The sequence below is a fragment of the Triticum urartu genome, chromosome 6 (genome assembly GCF_003073215.2).
Source record: "Triticum urartu cultivar G1812 chromosome 6, Tu2.1, whole genome shotgun sequence".
NCBI lineage: Eukaryota > Viridiplantae > Streptophyta > Magnoliopsida > Poales > Poaceae > Triticum > Triticum urartu.
In genome coordinates, this window is record NC_053027.1 from 13,695,315 (window position 1) to 13,713,672 (window position 18,358).

At 41.4% G+C, this 18,358-nt stretch overlaps 1 protein-coding gene across 4 annotated transcripts; it reads right to left on the reverse strand.

Moving 5' to 3' along the window:
• Positions 1 to 1,785: 1,785 nt before the first annotated feature.
• On the reverse strand, positions 1,786 to 17,208 carry LOC125513560 (pre-mRNA-processing protein 40A). Of its 4 annotated transcripts, none has more exons than XM_048678687.1 (30): positions 16,965 to 17,204; positions 15,769 to 15,845; positions 15,578 to 15,643; positions 15,170 to 15,475; positions 14,930 to 15,052; positions 14,727 to 14,788; positions 14,535 to 14,604; positions 13,822 to 13,874; positions 13,665 to 13,722; positions 13,256 to 13,581; positions 13,093 to 13,165; positions 12,096 to 12,194; positions 11,949 to 12,017; positions 11,800 to 11,877; positions 11,604 to 11,690; positions 11,496 to 11,530; positions 11,244 to 11,349; positions 10,373 to 10,453; positions 10,197 to 10,289; positions 10,071 to 10,124; positions 9,874 to 9,990; positions 8,907 to 9,005; positions 7,448 to 7,495; positions 7,266 to 7,358; positions 7,020 to 7,127; positions 5,765 to 5,829; positions 4,925 to 5,027; positions 4,043 to 4,363; positions 3,036 to 3,194; positions 1,786 to 2,011 (listed from the first exon to the last, which is right to left on the reverse strand). In XM_048678687.1, exons 2-29 carry the CDS (start codon positions 15,802 to 15,804, stop codon positions 3,060 to 3,062), a joined length of 2,964 nt encoding a protein of 987 aa, XP_048534644.1. In that variant the 5' UTR covers positions 15,805 to 15,845; positions 16,965 to 17,204; the 3' UTR covers positions 1,786 to 2,011; positions 3,036 to 3,059. The 4 variants fall into 4 exon arrangements, with proteins under 4 accessions (XP_048534644.1, XP_048534645.1, XP_048534646.1 ...); XM_048678688.1 differs by lacking the exon at positions 1,786 to 2,011 and adding an exon at positions 2,184 to 2,419; XM_048678689.1 differs by lacking the exon at positions 1,786 to 2,011 and having other exon boundaries at positions 2,921 to 3,194; positions 4,009 to 4,363; positions 16,965 to 17,208.
• Between the last annotated feature and the right edge of the window lie 1,150 nt (positions 17,209 to 18,358).

Sequence of the window (18,358 nt, forward strand, 5' to 3'; positions counted from 1 at the left end):
AGGGGAGCACCGCGGGGGGCGCGTCCAGCGGCGCGGTGGCGGCCAGGTGCGCCACGTCCAACGGCGCAGTGGCAGCCAGGAGCGCCACGTCCAGCAGCGCGTTGGCGGCCAAATCGACGGATGGCTTCCATCCGGCAACGGAAACGCCGGAGTCCACCCACTCCATGGTAGCGACGACGGTATCGACGACCATCCTCGCGGATCAGGCGGAGGAAGAAGGAAACAAGGTTAGGCATCTCACCGGCAGCGAGTGCTCCCTCTCTTCTCCTTTCTCTCTGTTGTTTCTATTTGCTCTCGTTGGCTCTTCTACGTGCGTGATAACGTGTTTTGAATCAGAATGATCGAATCCCTTGACAATGTTTTACAGGACGCTTATATATCTCCTGGAGAGACACGACAATCCAAAGGAGGCGTCGGTTGCCGGGACACAGGCGTCCGCGCGATGCAACCGTTTGGCCGTTTGGGCAAGGGGAGATTTCCCTTTTTACAGAGTTAATCTCAACATGTTTGAGGACGGCAGCCATTTTTTACTTCGGTGCAGATGTGTCAAAGCTATGTGGCGTGATGCGTGACTAGAAGTGGTTAGAGAGCCTGCTGGTGACGTCTTCGCCATCGGAAGTCTTAGGGTCCTTAATGGTGTTAAATATCAGTGGAAAATATCTTTTTGCCTCTTATGTGGCATGTCAATTTAATAGATCCTACTATTAAAAAAAAGCAGTTTTGCTAAGTCTCAGACTTCGTTATGTCTCACTCGATGCTATATCCCCTAGATCTTGCATAGAAATTTGTACAAAATATTTGTTTCAGTTTTTTTTTCTTGTATACTACTCCTTCCGTTCCTAAATAAGTGTCTCAACCTTGTACTACCTTTAATATAAAATTGAACTAAATTTAAGACACATATTTTTGGACCGGGGAGTATATCATTAAGACTTGGTTAAGTCTCAGTCAATGCTGTATCCGCTACATCTTGCATGAAGATTCGTACAAAATATTCGTTTCAGTTTTTTTCTTTTCTTTTTTGTATACTACATCACTTGACTCTTGGTTAAGTCTTAATCAACTGAGACCTAGGCAGACCATAAAAAAGAGACACCTCCAGCTCGCCCGACCATGCTCGACACGCCCTACACTTACACGCATATTAAGAGAACACATATTGTAGCTGCAGATGCACGAGCAGCCATCAATCGATCAGGCTAGCTAGTGCAAAACTAGCTTCGCGTGCTAGCTAGTTCGGCTAGAATCGATCAGGCTGCTTGGCAATAGGAATCCAGCTTCCATTTGTACGTCTAGCCCGGCGTACTAATTGAAAATTACCAAGCGAATTTTTGTCTATCTACGAGTGTTACTGTGCCGAATAGCACCGGCCAGGCACCTCGTCGAGAAACTACTTCCACTGGTAGCATCGGCGTACACACCTTAGCCAACATACACGAAGGTAGAAGTGTCTTTTTACATGCAATTTAATAGTTAGATGGAAAAATGGACAAAAGTGTCATATAAAGGGCATAAAATCTAGAATCTTTGTTAGTTAGCAAAGAGAATAGTTTTCAGTGTCAAAAACAAAATAATTTAATAGTCTTAAATAAGGAACTCTTTCCTCACATTCACTTTAGCTCACACCATCATAACTGCCATGGCACCGACACAGATCAATCTTGATACAACTATTGCCTAACAAATTGTGGACACCTACAACAGCTATTACTCATGTTCGGCAGTGAATTTTACATAACCCCTTCTAAAGTATAAACATGTGACAACCAGCAAAGTCCAAATCTATGCTAGATGTAACCGCAAGGCAGTCAATAAGCTGTGTTCAGCAGTACAAACTGACAGAAGAATGTATAGCTCAAGCAGTATGTGATTAAAACAATAACACACAACTGAACTTACGCAAAGTTCCATAAACAGATCATATAAACCTTACAGGCCGAAAATAGATATACTGCAGAACATGATTCACCAACAGAGAGCAACAATAACCGGAAACCAAACAGCCGCTTCCCTGCATAAACAGAATGTATAAACCTTACCGTTCAATAATATATAAGCTGCACACCATGGCTAACAGCTAACCCTCTTCGGCTGGGTTACAAGCATTAACACACAACATTCTGAACGGCTGGGTTACAAGCATTAACACACAACATTCTGAACGGCTGGGTTACAAGGATTAATAACACACAAACAAAACGTGTATATACTTCACTGTAGAAATCAAGTTGATGATAGCTACACTCAAAACTAGGATGCAAGAGGTGCGCCAGCAACAGCTAGTTAAGCAGCTATCACAGTACAAATTATACTAATGACACGAGAAAACTACTACAGCTGAAAGCCGGCGGAACAGGGCAGTTGCTGCGGCGCCGCTTGCATCTCTACTCGGAACATCTTGCCAGTAAAACCAGGCATCCTGTGACAAGATCAGCTGACTATGAGTATGCATTCATGCATACGCATGTACACATCTTACAATCTCATCAAACCTAAATCCCCTCATGACAGAACTGTCAAATTACTCATTGCTGTGAAAGATGATGAACTGCTGCAGCGGCTGCCCCTCTTGCAAACAAGTGTTGTTAGTGCGGCTACAGGCATCCATGTCCATGCTGAATCAATGGTAGCAGGCGCATGGAACTGTCCATCACTGGCTTTGTCAAAAACCATATTGCCTACAATCAGGACACCACTACCCAAACTCTGATGTCTCACCCAAAATTGTCAGTAAGAAACTTGTTTAGTGATATAAGCATAAAACTAGTAACTTGCAAACATACACTAAATCGTCCGAGCTAAATGCACCGCTACACCACAAAAGTTAGACGACAAAGCTCCCCTGAGCAAGGTCAAAAGTATAGGCCAACCAGTTTTATGCTACTGCAGAAAGGCAGAATAATGAGTAGATTCCAGAAGATGACAAAAATGTAGGCATTAATTTTCCGTAATTATAACACTAGTCAGTTATTAAGCAGAATAAGACAAAATAGCAGCAATTGAGAACATGACAAGGGACAGTTGTAAGTACTGACAAATCTTGGAGGTAAAAGCAAAGCCTAATGGATCTCCCCATCTTCTCCAAGTTCACCGTCTTCAAGCTCCTCATGCCCACCATTTTTGCGGGAACTATCTCGATCCTTTTTGTGTCTTCTATGCCGGTTTTCACTATCTGAGTCTGAAGCATGGGTGTGCTGCATAAAATGATAAACAAATCTCAACATCAGCTAGACATTCACCCCTCTCAAGACACACAGTGTACATGCAAATATTTGATAGATCAAAAAATCATCATAAGCATCGGTATGCTGCATGAATGACAAACATTCTCATCGGCTTTAGCCATCACCCCTTCTCAAGACACAAGTGATGCAAATAGTTGATACATCAAAAAATCATCTTGCAATCCTCCCCAGAACTGCCCCCTTATTAAACCCCCCTTTAGAAAGCAAGCAAATTGCATTGGTGAGAATTGCCCCAAGTCCAAAGTTAGAGTTGATCTTAGATGACCCTTGGGCAGGAGGGATGCATGAAGGAGGCAAGTCCTACACTTGCTTGTCCCTGACCAAGAATTAGAATTGGACCCTCCCCTTGGCCCTTGTGACAGATGTCAATTGTCATGTAAGATTACATGCCTTGGTTAAGTAGTTACCAGATAATTATCACCATCACCAATATTCATGTGGTATTGATGCCTGAAGCGCATGAATTACAACCATGCTAATTCTCGATATGATTTATGCAATGGATATTTTAAATAAAACAAACATCATATACTGGCAATATCTCAAGTTCACCATTAATTTGAAACTAATGTATATCAATGTGCAACAATACATACGCACATGCCTCACCAAACCGTCCACATATTTAAACATCACGACACAAAGGCAACAATGTTCTTAGTTCACTAACACATATTGCGAATTTGGGAGCACTAAATTTGGCGCGAAGAAGACTTGAATTGACTAGGTGTTGGAGGCAATCTGCCAACCATATTCTAAGTACCTTGATTTGGACAAAAGGATACCAAATGTTATACCTTCCTAGATTTCTTGCGATCACTGCTATGCCTTCGAGATTTCCTCGAGTCATCCTTCTCATCCCTTTCAGAATCTGTGGTGTCATGGTGGCGCCTTTTATGCTTCTTTTCTTTATCCTTCTCTCGTTTCTTATCTTTCGAGGCATGAATTTCCACATCATCATCAATATCCATTTCATCTCTCCTTGACCGGTCTTTTCCTTTTTCCTTTTCTCTTTCCTTCTCTCGGTCTCTTTCTTTTTCTTTGCGATCTTTCTCCTTCTTTTCCTTTTCCTTCTCTTTCTTCTTGTCTCTCTCTTCACGGTCTTTCTCTTTCTTCGCCTGCATAGAAGAAAACATGCATAAAGCATATGTAGGTAAACAATACATGCAGTTAAGTTGCACTCATGTTTACATTTGGGCAGCTAATAAGTTCATATAGTGGCTATTTGGATGGTCACCAGGACTTGCCCTTCCAATATATTGGCATTGACAGGTACCATAGGCCCATGTTTGGATTGAGATCCAATTTGCAGAACCACACTAATTTTTTGGCTGGAAAAACGAGGGCAGCAGATTTGTTCGCCAAATTGTTGGCGCGCACAGAATTTGTAACGTAGCACAGGCATAGAGCCATACATTCAGGTGCCACTTCTAGTTGGTAGCAAGCATGGCTACGGTACATGTGCACTTCATGCACTTTTTCCACCACCCACAAAACAAGAGGGAGTGAGGAGAGTGCGGAAAAATACAAGAGAAAGTTCAGAAAACATGCAAGTAGTAGATAAATATCATTTCTAATAGATGCCCGCAAAACAAAACAAATAAGCATAATAACATGAACCAAACAGCAAATTATAATAGGACTAAATGGTAAATGATTCTACAAAACAGTAACATTACCTTCTCTTCTTCCCTCATGCGCTCTTTCTCTTTAAGCCTTTCTTTGAGGCGGGCAATATACTCTTCAAAAAGCTCTTTAGCATATGTCTCGCCACCCAGATCCCTATGCGACATATACAACAGACAAAATCAATCCATATCCCAAGGGGCAAAAATAACAAATATAAATACATATTGCCCTCAATTGAATTTCAGAGAGGAGCATTTGTCAAGATCCAATGCCAAAACCAGCATTTTGCTTGTCCTGGTATATGATCCAATTTTGCGTAGGTAATCAGGGCCCAAACAATCCCAAATGGACAGATCTCCAAGCTAATACTAACTCCGTCCGGATTTAAAATGCCCGTTGGCTAGAACCAAGGCAGGTTATTAATGACAATTACGTGAGGCTTTTTAGGATGGCAACTACCAATCAGCTTGCCCTAATCAGCGCCATCTTTCAAGTCGGTTTTGCATGCAGCCAATTGCTGCGCGGGTCAACCTCTGCATGCAGCCTATCAGGCTAACACTTGGTTTGGAAGGTGAACAAAGTGCTATGATTATCTCTCCATTTAAAATTGACTATATCGTAACTTATAATTGTGCAGACTTATTACAAATCAAAATGTCAGTAGCTTCACAAACAATTATTTTCAGATCAACCAACTCAGCTTATTTTTTGCAGACCACACTCTAAAATTTTACGTGCAACCAGAATTAGCCCAGTAACCACTTGCCACAACTACAAAATTATATGTATTGCACCATGACACAGGGAGGACTCATGACAGTGTTTCTGTAACAAGGTGGCATGGCTCAATGTTAGCTACTTCACATAATACTTAAGAGGATAGCCGGTACCTGTATTCCTGGGTATCATCAAATAGTGATTTAGAATCATCCCATGTTGAAGCAGCAGTAATTTCCTACAATTTTTCACAGAAAAAGATAAATTAGACCAAAAGGACAACATTCCTCAACGTATCTCACTGAAAACATGATTTAACCAAGGATACGGTTGCTCTCAGTGAAGCAAGAGCAAAACATAGATTGATGTATATGATCCCAAAAGGTTATGGTTACCTTGAACAATTCTGGACAGTTTTCCCATATATGGCCTAAACAGATAAGGAACTACTATCGATAATGATTTGATATTTGCAGAGAAACTGAAGTGAGGGGAAATTTAAATTATACTAAAAGTTTTTGGAACGACATGGTCTAGCACTAGGACTATAGTAGGATCCTGAGCCGTTATCTAACATTTACAAGTTAGAACCCAAATTCAAGTCCTGGATAACTAGAGTCCAGTCAATTATCAAAACAGCTTACTACAGCTCGTGACTAACTAGGGTGATATAAGGCCCCAAGAAGATGTGTACTGGAACGAGACACTTTGTTATATTTGCATTCTACAGATGTCAATACCAGCATCATTTGTGGCCACAATTCATACACTATTTGTGCATCAAAGGAAGTCTATGTACGACCATATCAAGCAATTCAGAAAGTAGATAACTAACCATAGACGGTTTTTTAACATAAATACCAATAACCAGTGTTAGTAAGTGTTTGCTTAGTTTTTTCCTTTACCGTACCGATAACTAGTGCTTCCAGTACAAAAGCAAAGATGCACTAAAGGTTCTGCTGGTACTAGTGAACAAAAGCTTTATGTCGAACACTACTATGTTACTCACTCCCTTCCGGGTCAAACTTTGACCATGAATTTGACTAGCAAAATATAAGTTATATGCCACAGAAAGTATACTATTGGATTTGCATCGGAAAGAAGTTTCCAATTGTGTTTTTGGCTATGTTTTTAAGGCGTCCGTTTTAGGCCCCCCCACGCGCGCGCTTTGCAAATATGCCCGCTTTAGGCGCCCCCCAGCGCCTTAAAGCGAAGCGTCGCCTTAAAAACATAGGTTTTTGGTACATGTAACTCATTTTATTAGTTCAATTCATGCTCAAAGTCTGACCAAAGATACTAGGGGGGCTTACAAACCAGAACAGAGGGAGTACAACATTAATGTAATAATCCTGTGCTTTTTGCTACATATAACCGGACTATTTTAATGTGGCCAAACAACTGTGTGGCAAATATTGATGCTATCAATACCTTGATTGAATACAGTAGATCCAGAAAATTATCACCCAGTCGCTGACGCTTCTTGGCCTCCTTTAGATCCTTTTCCTTGAGCCTTTCAATTTGGTCCTCATAAATAAGCTGGATCACATCCACAAAAAAGAAGCAACATTGTCAGTCATAGCTAAAACTCATTGGTACAATCACTTGTATAGCAAAAATACCACTGGGAACATCTCAAGAATATCTTCTAACAATGATAAAAGTGTAAAACCGCACCTTGATATTTATGTTCGACACTCCTTTATATTTTTCGTCCTCGGTAACAGCAGCTTGGAAGTCCTCTAATGTCCATGAGGCCAACATAGGAATCTAGAAATTAGAAGGTTGTCAACCACACATCTGATGTTACATACAAAACTGTACCATATAATGCACCACGCTTTTAAATGAAAAGGTACCTTTCCAGATTTCACTTCATCTTTAATTAAAGCCCTATCATCTTGATACTGAAAAGAAAATATTAGAAACCATCAGTTCGCATGGTCAAAAATGGAACACAGCTATATATGGGATTGTAACATGAATTAAATATAAACGAAACACACACCAGATTTATTCAAAACAAGAACATCAAATAAATCAACAAGTGAAATTTTACAGAATTTTCAACCAAATTTGAATAATATGACCCAACCTAATTGGGCATATTAATGATATAAGCTTGCAGCTGCAGAGCGCGAACGATCATGAAAGAGCAGAATATACAAGAATCCATTATTATTATAATTCAACTGAGATTTAACTATTCAAATTTGAAAAACGAAAAGCGATTATCAGATGGAACAGCAAGTAAAGCTGTACCGTTCCTGATTGAATCATCACCATCAGAAAACAAATAGACACAATTGGCATGATCTGATAGATAATCTCCCACGTTGCCACCATAAAAGAGAAGACTCTGTCCCAAAACCGCCCAACTTAGAGCAAGTTTCCTTTTGAAGAAAACTGACGCCATGAAAAATAAAAACACTGTTCCAAATTATTCCAACTTATTTAAGAGGTAAAAGAGCAAGTTCAATTACCGAAAAGAGGACCGTCAATTTTACTCCCTCTGTCCCATAATGTAGGACGTTTTTTTACAATATAGTGTAGTGTCAAAAAACGTCTTACATTATGAGACGGAGGGAGTACCATTTTTATTGGTATAAGCGTTAGGGCATCCCCAAGATGATGGCAGCAGGGTTATCAAAAAAATTTCATCGGTGTATAGATGATGGCAGCAGGAATATCAATTTCTTGTTCATCAGTGTATCAGTTCCCCAAACAATGATGCAAGCTCCAAGCTATTTTCCAATGATAGGTATTCTTTACTAACATATAAAAGGGTTTCTCTATCCCAGCATGCTAAAAAAGACCTAAAAATAGCAATTTAACTAACAGAAAGACAATAAACTTCACCCATAACTTAACCACGGCCCAAAAAGTCTTTAATAAACATGGAGCATGAATGCAGAATTTTTTATCAGTAAGAAAAACTTGGTTGAGCGTAGCAGCAAGCTAAAGAACAGAGCTGGCTGAGAGGTTAACAGTTGCTTAACATGATTAGGTCTACATGTTTTTTATCAGTGGCAAAGCAAGTGTATTTAGCTAGCTTACTAAGTGATTAACACCGTGCCTTTTAAATGATTGTTTAACATTTCAGTGCTTCCTCAAAACAAACATTTCAGTGCAGCATTTATCAAAGTTTGTCGATCTTCGATACAAAACAGGGATCGGTGCAGCATTTATCAAAGTTTGTCGACCTTTGATACAAAATAGGAACCACCAATCCAAGAACTAAAACAGATAAACTGTAGTAGGACGTTCACAAATTGATAAATTATCACAATAATGTCATCAGAGTTTTGCGAAATTAACCTGCTTATCAAGCTCCTCCATGACATCATCAAAGAGTTCTTTTGGCATCGAGCCAGACAAGTTTGAAGCAACTGCCAGGTAAGCACGTGAATCTTTTATCTGTAAAATGATAAATTTAAGGAATCAGGATAAACCCGTTTAACATTTGATTTAGGAAAAAGTGTACTCTTCATCCCTCGACTATTGGCAACATCCACTACCCTCAACTATAAGACCAGACAAAGTTTGTCTTTCAACTATTTTCATCCCTGGGCCAATGTCACCCTTGTTTTGAACAACACAGCACCTACCTATACAAGGCTTTTCACACGCAAGAAGCGATTCAGCATCCGGTCAGCAAGTCATTAAAAAGCCAAAATTCATCAACATAATCACTGTGTTTTACTTAAGATGCTGTGTCATATACATGGATGTCAGAGCTTCTAATGGATGGCATAGCTGTGACCATCAGGAGCATGAGGGCAGAAGAACACACACAGGTAGACACCATAGCCAGCAACACAGGCAGCAGCTTCTTAAGGAGAAGAGAGTTCAGGGACGAGAGTAATCTAAATTGATAACTTAAGATTCGCATACAGCCAATAGCTGCTTATATGTCAGATATTTCAACTCAACACAAAAGAAGGGAAATCCTAACATGACTCTAATCCTAAGCTGTTACGAACCTATCAACCTGCAGACTTGGTTGAACAGAGCATCTTCTATTGCGATCCCAACTACTGCTACAGTTTAGCCTGTCCTACTGCTTAATGCGCCCTACACCTGCTATAGGGTATTCCCCATATCACAGAGGCAGAGATCTGGAATGTAGGTGGACCAAAGCAACTTTGAAATAGTCAGTGATGAACAGACAGTGTTATGGTATGACAGTTGAGCGACAATTCTATCTGGTTTTAGAGTTGAGAGGCGCCAGTGAAAGAAAAATTATTTCCTTTTAACCCATTACGGAAGTAAATATTTCAATAACCTGTGAACAGTAGTCACGCCAGTAAGTTTTTGCGTTAAGTGTGCCATCAGCAACATGTTCTTCCATCATCTTCCGAAACTCATCGCGGTTTTTCCGTTCTTGTCTCCTTAATTGCTCCTGTATTTGCAGAGTACCGACAATTACGTCCATATCAGTAAAGCATTAGAAATATATTAGTGATGAAGATAACAACAAACCTTCCGAATTCTCTTCTGTTCTTCCTCTTCTTTTTCAAGATGCCTTATATAGTCCTGTAACAAACAGAGATGTTTTGTTAAGCCACAAAATGAGAAAAAATGATATAGAGTGCAGAAGATACAAACTTGAAAAACATCCAAGCGGTCAATCTTCTCAAGTCGAGCATAGCGTTCATCATCCTCTAGCCGATCTTGAACTTTTCGCCACTGGGTGTTTGCCTGAGCATACAATCTCACAATGATGACACTCTGAGCAAGTGAACATATACTAATTCACTAGATGATAAGGTCAAAGAAATAACCTTGATGAAATCACATGACTCAAGAAATTCTCTATATTCTGCTATTCGTCTTTTGTGCTCTTCAGCAGCCTTTGCTTTTTCCTACAATGCAACACAACACATATTAGATAAAGATCACCATGTGATATATTTTAGGCTACAACATATAAAAACCACATAGAATAGTTTTCCATCAAAAAAACTCACAACGTTGTACTTGTTGGAAAAAGTCAGAAATCTGTCATTCTGAGAAAGTGATTTATATTGTTTCAGTACTGATTCATCATAGGATCATTAATCCATTCCTTTGTTTGGTTCAAGGGAATCAGAAAGACAATCACCAAGTGAATCACAATTAGTAGAATAACCCGTGGAAAATTAAACTGAGAAAACAGCAGAAAACCTGCTCGCAAACAAAAAATGAGCATCCCCCACCCTCGAGCTATGTGTATTATTACTAGGCCAAGATTCCAAATATCAATACTTAATATCCCCCACCCTTGAGCTGAAGCCTGGCACATGGGTATGTGAGGGGCAGATGTTTTTTGGCCAAGGCGTCTAATTTCCAGGAAACAGGCCGAACTAACAATGTTTTGCTTTTATTAGGGCCACTTCCAGTTTCCTTGAACCTGGGACGAGGCCATTTCTCTTCATCATGTTCATATCAAGAATACAAAGCAAATTACCAAAACCACAAACCAATACTCCAGGTTACTTATTTGAAACAAACAAAACATCAAGCTGGTTAAAGATGATAAGTTAAAAACATTGATACTGGATTATCTGTGAGATAAAGCAATTAAAGAAGAATTGAACTACAAAAGCAATCAGTTCTTCAAGTTATATAGTATAACAACCACAACTATAAGTTAGTGTTTTCATATCATATAACCTTCTTTTGTAGCTCCACGAGATAGTTCTCAAATAAATCTTCACGCTCCTTGGGGCGTTCAACAGCATTGAACCTTTCATCATGCCCAAACATAGTAATTGCTTTGCTGCAGTGAAAAACAGCATCGTAAGTGTATGCAACAATAACAGAAAGAACCATATTAACAAACAGAAACTTTAATTATTAGAATTAATGAAAAGCATGGAACTTTCCGTTTGGTTGTCATATACAAAAAAGAGCTTGAGAATATACCTCCATCTCAGTGATGATGTAAGGTCCTTACATTCCTGAAATACGCAACAAAGTGTTTAATATGGTAAAAATAATAAGGAAAGGGAAAGCTTACTAGAGCAATCTTACTTCCAGCATTGTGAGAAAATCATCACGTGCTTTCCTTTGCTTGACACGCCTCTCCTCAACTTCAATCTTTTTCCGCTGGTTTAAGTACTGCAAAAACAGCAGATATAACCATAAGCGGACGGTTTACCACAAATCAGGAAGACAATGTCAAATGATTCCGTAAAGATGTTATCTCTTGTAAGAAAGAAATGATAACCTCATTGAAAGCTTGCTTTCTCTCTCCAAGAGTTTTCAGGGCACCATATCTTTTGTCACTTATAATAACTCTCATAGCCTGGGGCAGATTATATCACTGTCAGGCATTTGATTTATTTAATTAATCATAGTTCAATTCAATTTCTGTACCTGATCCCATGACCAATCTGACTGAACATTTGCCGATTCAAGCAGGGACTTGAATGCATTCTTTGCTTCCTGTGGTTTGAAAAAAAATTAGGGTCACAAAAGTAAATCAATTGCTGATTTTCAATTTACTTCCGTAGTCTTCCTCACCAACTTAGTAGCATAAACAACAGGTTCTTCTTCACTTGTTTTATCCTCCAGCGGAGTAACATTGATCTTCCCTGCAGTTGGCATCGTCTTTTTGGCCTCCTGGTGGCAGTAAGAAAATGTAGCACTCGCATCAATGGACTGAGACAGACAGACGCTCTCACAGTTACTCACTCCGTCCAATAATATAAGAGCATTTTTGACATTATTGTAGTATGAAAAACACTCTTATATCATGGGACGGAGGGACTACATGGCAGCACAAATGTAAAAAGAAAAAAAATGCAGTTACACTCACTACGAAAGTACAGTCCAATTTAAAATATTCAAATTTATTAAAAAAACAGAACATGCAAATATGTCTGAGATGTGTGAAAATAGCAGTAAGGTGACTACTCATGATGTTGCCATACTAGTAATAGGAACCATGGATTATTCAAGGAACTTTTCGTAATGTAAAGTTGAGACTACTAAATGTTGCATTGAGCCCATGGTTTCAACAGACCTAAATAAAAACAAGGAATAAAATAGAACTTCTTAGTCCTATGAACTGAATCACAAAATGAGACTTGGTACAATGGCAGTCCATGTACTATTAGAATGTTCTAAACTAATAAGCATACAAAGCAATACCAGTAACACAAAATATTATTCATGTGTCGCATGTAAACCATCTCTCTGCTATTACAGTAACTTTGCTTTCTCAAACCCTCCAAATCAACTGATCAATAAGGTAAGTACTTTGCAGTAATCATGGTCATGGTTTTTCACAAGGAAAGGAGACTACGTACAGGGATATTAAAATAGCTCGGCAACTCAATAAAATAAGAAGAGGGGGGGGGGGGGGGGGGGGGGGGGCAAATCTAATAGTGCAGGCCTTGCATAAAACAGAGGAAAGAAACTATTCTAAGATAATGACGAGTAGATGAACTCTTGCTAACAACCAATGCTATGTTTGATATAAATTACAAAAAAAATACAAAAAGGTGCCATAATATACCTCCAAATCTTCAGCAGATGCTCCAACTTTTGTGTCAGTAGTACTAGGTACAGATGAACTTCCATAAGTGCTTCTGCAAAGTTCGACACATTAACAAAACCTAAGCTGCACTCAAAGGATGTGAGGAAGAATAGAGGGAAATTGAGAAAACATCCGCAAATACCTGTTTGTCCCTGCATCACTTGCAACCGATGGATCTCCAGTGCTCGTTGTAACAGGGGCAACCACAGCAGCACTTGTTCCACCGTTTTGCATGGAACTAGAAGAAGATATATCCCCATTGTACGACGGGCCAGCACCAGGAGGAGGCAAGTTTGCTATCGCATCATGGGAGCTTGGAGCAATTGTTCCTACTAAAGATGAAGACTGTTTGGCAGGTAAGGAAGGCTCCACAGAAACAGAAGTGGATCCAACAGGGGCAACTGTAGTGGATTCAGTCTCCCGGGCAGGCTGCTGATTTGATGTCTTTTCTGCTAATTCACGTGCAACCTGAACAGAAAGCCAAAAGTAATTGTAAAAATATTCTATGTCTTATTACAAAATAATTACAGATGTCACGTCAAAAGAAATACCCTTAGCTCGTCAGGAATAGACCATTTGGATTGCTTTGTCACTTTGTTGTAATAGTACCTGGAACAGCAGAATAGTGAGACTACATAATAAAGAAAATCCATTGAGGCTGACTAAATAACAGAACATCTGTGGCAATTAATTTCAATATGAACTTACTTCCGCCCTTCTGCTGTAGTAAATTCTTTCCATTCAGTTGAAGCATCAGCCCGCTGTAACATTACAAAAATTTAATATTAGTGCAAAGAAGTAGAGGACACCAAAATGTAGTCGTCCTACCAGACACTGCCATGTTTCTTTGGTTACTATATATGCACCTGCCCTTTGCAGGAGTAAGATGAAGAATGCATTTTGGGCTACTTGTAAATGCTACTCGGCAATAATTGCAAGATATATATGATAAGGCAAAAATGGAAGAGAACATGTTGCACTTATCGTACGAAAAAAGTTAGGGTGTACTACTGCCGATGAAAGAAAGGAGGATCATGCAAGTATTGTTCCATTGTATTCATCAATTTTGTAAATTTATATATCAGTCATGTGAAAACAAAATAATACATAAAATGCAGGCATGCAACACAGAAATTGTGCATGTTACAGACGCAGATAAATTATCAATTTATACAAGCAAAGCCCAAAACTCAACTGTTTAAGCCTAGCATCATTGGAACTGCGATATCAACAGATGAGTTATACCAGCTAAATACCAAATGATGATCATGACAATCAATATGTTGACAAAATGAACAACAATATGTTGAAATAGCACACTGAAATTAAAGTCAAGACTTCATGAGAACAAAGACTATATTAGGAAGCAAGGGAAATATATAAAACGTACATGACGCATAAAACATATAAGCACAACTAACCTCCAAAGGGGTCATCAACTCAGCAGGTTTCTCCCAACTTGATTGCTTTGTCCTCTTATTGTAATAGTACCTAGGTAAAGAACGATACCAAGCAAAGCAAATAAGCAGACAGACCAAAAGGTGCAGCAGAATAAAGAGGAGTACATCACAAAGTCATTATTTAAAACAGAAAGTAATAGAAAGATGACTTACTTCTTTCCATCCCCTGAACTGTGCTCTTGCCAATCCGCAGAGCTAGGTTCAGTTGAGCTCACCTGCACATTTGCTAACTGAGTAGTTGCACAGGCAAGGATATCCAATTTTAAGTAGCATACAAAATGAATGATGCTAGAGTGGTCTTTTAGTAGACAAAAATCAAGTGATGGAAATGTAGCAGAGGCCCTGCAGCAACTTACTGGGGGCACTGAAGCTGAGAGAGACTGATGCCCAGGCTGCACCATCGGCGACACAAGAGGGGCGCCCTGACCCGGGACTGTGCCCCAGGGTTGAGATCCAGGAGGAACCGATGTTGGTTGATACTGAAATGTAGTATTAATAATTAACTTGTATAAGCAAGGAGAATATTCTAATTATTGACATGGAGAAGCATTCCATGTATATTCGTCAATGGGGAACGGTGAGAAACAAAGGCATACGGTATAAGAAGGAGGCGGCATAGGGGTGCCCATGGTGGGCATAAGTCCACCAGGGAATACAGCTTGCTGCTGTGGCTGCATAGGAGCTGATGACATAGGTCTGGCTGCCTGGTACGGCATAGGAACAGCTTGCGATGCAGGCGGAACATGACCAGAGTGAGGCATATGTGGCCCAGGTTGCTGAAAATGTTGCATCTGCCCTGGCATGCCCATGTTAACTCCTGGCATGGCCTGACCAACAGGCCGATACTGTTGTGGCGCTGGTTGCATGAACTGAGGAGGCTGTTGTGGCGGACCAGGTGGCCACTGAAAATGGAGCACATAGTAGCTATTAATAACCTAACATATGATTATTAAGGTGCAGACTGCAGAAGGAAGCAAAAAACAAAATAAGATGTCCTTATTTACCTGCATGGGCATTGGTTGTCCCATATTTTGTGGTGCGGTAGAACCCATCATAGGAGGCCGGGGGGGCTGCTTGGAAGACAATTAATGGGGTTACCAAACTAATGGGGTTACCAAACTTGGAGACCACGCAACAAAGAGAAACATTCATGTGGTGAATAACCACATTACGATCGAGGGGGGTGATAACTTACCTGAGGCGGACCAGGAGTCTGCATATTACTCGCCATTAAACCGCATCAAACGACACGGATAACAGGAGGAATGTTACCTGCCAAGTGACAAATTGAGATGTTAGAATATAACCTGCAGATGACACGACTGACTGTCTGTCAATCTACGATTGTATAGTGGTTGCATAGAGGACGGCAACTCGGGACTTTGGCACCCCTTCCATCTCAGATCTACGGCAGAAATAAAACAGGGCATGCCTTCTTTTCTGGTTAGACAGGCATGTTTCTGGTGAGCAAAACCTGACCGTTGGATCAGGATCGACTCACCCAAACCAGTGATACTAACCGACATAGCTCACACGCCTCCTCACCACACCACCCTAGCTCATAAATGCCTGCCTGCCTGCCTACATCCCGAAGAAAGCATATGGTATTTTAACCATCAAGCTCCTCTCCTGCATATACTGGAATCAAAATATGGCGCGCACAGGACTAGGAGTCGAAATGCACTTGAATCGACACTAGAAGCCTTACCAGCTACCACTATAGATAAGCCATCTAACCTAAAAAGGACTGCTAGGCTAGCACACAAGGCGAAAAAAAATCTAGGGTTCACATAACCTTTGACTATCAAATCTAGGGCAATTCAGGATTTCCGCAGCCCTCCCATCTCAAATCTCCCGCAGAAAAAAGAAATACGGGGCATGCTTTCCTTTCTGGTTATAAACAGATGTGAGTTTGGTGCACAAAACCTGACCGGATCTGGCTCGATTCACCAAAACCAGTGATACCGCTAGCCGACACACCCACGTACCTCCTCGCCACACCGCCTTGCTCATAAATACTACCTGCCAATCTACTGCCCGAACAAACTACACGGTTTTATTAACGATCCCTCCCCTGCGTCTACCAGAATCAAAATATGGCGCGCGCCGGACTAGGGGAGTCGAAATGCACTTGAATCGACACTGGAAGCCTTACCAGCCACCGCTACAGATGAGGCATCTACACTAGAAAGCACTGCTGCACTAACACACAGAAAAATCTAGGGTTTACATATAAACCTCCGACTAGCATGGAAAACAGGCTGTCAGCGTACAGTGGCGGCCCGGATCTAGGCCGTCCTCCGGCGCTCACCGGCGCCCAGCCAAAATTCACGGAGGCTAACCATCGGTACGGTCCTGGATAATCAGCGGAGGGGCGAACAAAGGTCATACCTCGGGGAAACAGCGCCCAGGGACTGCGGGCGGGGTCGAGGCGGGAGGGGCGCGACGCCGGAGTGGGGTGGGACGAGAGCGGGCGACGTGAGGCGGCGGTCGGCGGCGAACCACCGGCCGCAACCGAAGGTCGTGCGTTGGGTCGGATGTATGCGTATGTATGTGTGTAATTATGGGTGGCGTCGGGGTGGGCGGGAGGGGCGACGGGGCTGGGCGGTGGGCGGGGTCGGCGGCGGCGGCGGCGGCGGCGGCGTGAGGAACCCTAGCGGAGCGGCGCGGGCGGGGCGGGGCGGCGGGGCGGGGAACCCTAGCGGAGGGGAGGGGAGTGGGGCGGCGAGAGGAGAGGGACGACTCGCTGGCTGCGGTTGGGAGCCGCGAGTCAGGCGTGAGGGCGTCGGGTCTCGGTCGGTCGGGACTCGGGGCTCTGATGGAACTGGGACTGGCCCCGACCTGGGCCACCTTCCAGCGATTTATAAATACGAAAAGAATACGGCATTTAAAGCGTATACCCTAGTATTAACGTGCTTCCCTGAATACGCGATCTTTTCCTACCTCATCGATCAATATCGCCTACACGATAAGTCCTGGAGTCCACATTACCCTCGCTCGGACTAAAGTTGGGTGTCAAAACCCTTGTTTATGGTTGCGAACCAACCGTTTAGCTGGACAACGGTGTCTCCAGACCATCAGGGTTCAAGTCTTGTGCTCATATTTATTCTGAATTTATTTTAGAATTTCTGGCGATGCACATTCAATGGGAGGAGACGCACCCGTCGAGTACGAGGCGTCTACGGTGACTTTGTAAAATATTAACATAATATGCCGGCTCAGTCTTTTGAAAGTGCTCATGGATGAGTGTATGCTCGTATATATGAGCACTTGCGGCTATACTGTGTTAAGAAAAAACCTTGCTTGCTGTTGGTATTTTCAACTTATATATATAGCCCGAAAAATAGCAACTTTAGCGAGGGAACACGCTCCATGTGTATGGTTTTCCATCGTTGGTATTTCGGATGTGTTGGCTTGTATTTGTGAGCTAAGGTCGGCTTCAATCATTTGTAATGCGACATAAAATAGGCCTCTTTCATAGTGTCGTGTTTCATCGATTTCTCCTTTTCTTTTTTATGTCAACCTCGCATCCAGCTAACTCCTGTTTAAAGCAGTGTCACGGTCCAGCTAACTTCTTTGAGCCTCCGACTGATCCTCCCGTAAGAGGACAATGTTGTCCCAAATACAATCATGGTTTGGAGGGGTGGATCGTATCCAACAGCATAAATAATCCTTTAGAGACACTCTTTCGATGTTTTTGAAGTTGTTAATTTAGTTTGTTTTCCCCTTTGCACTCATATTGTTGCATATTTGTCCTTTTTGCAAGTGTGCGAGGTGGAAAATGT

Bases quoted from the DNA above. Each gene is read 5' to 3' on its own strand.
- LOC125513560 (XM_048678687.1), bottom strand. From the start codon at position 15,804: ATGGCGAGTAATATGCAGACTCCTGGTCCGCCTCAG. The intron at 11,531-11,603 runs GTAAGATTGCTC...TGCGTATTTCAG, and splicing joins ATTTTCTCACAATGCTGGAA to GAATGTAAGGACCTTACATC. The intron at 10,290-10,372 runs GTTATTTCTTTG...TTGTATGCTCAG, and splicing joins AGTCATGTGATTTCATCAAG to GCAAACACCCAGTGGCGAAA.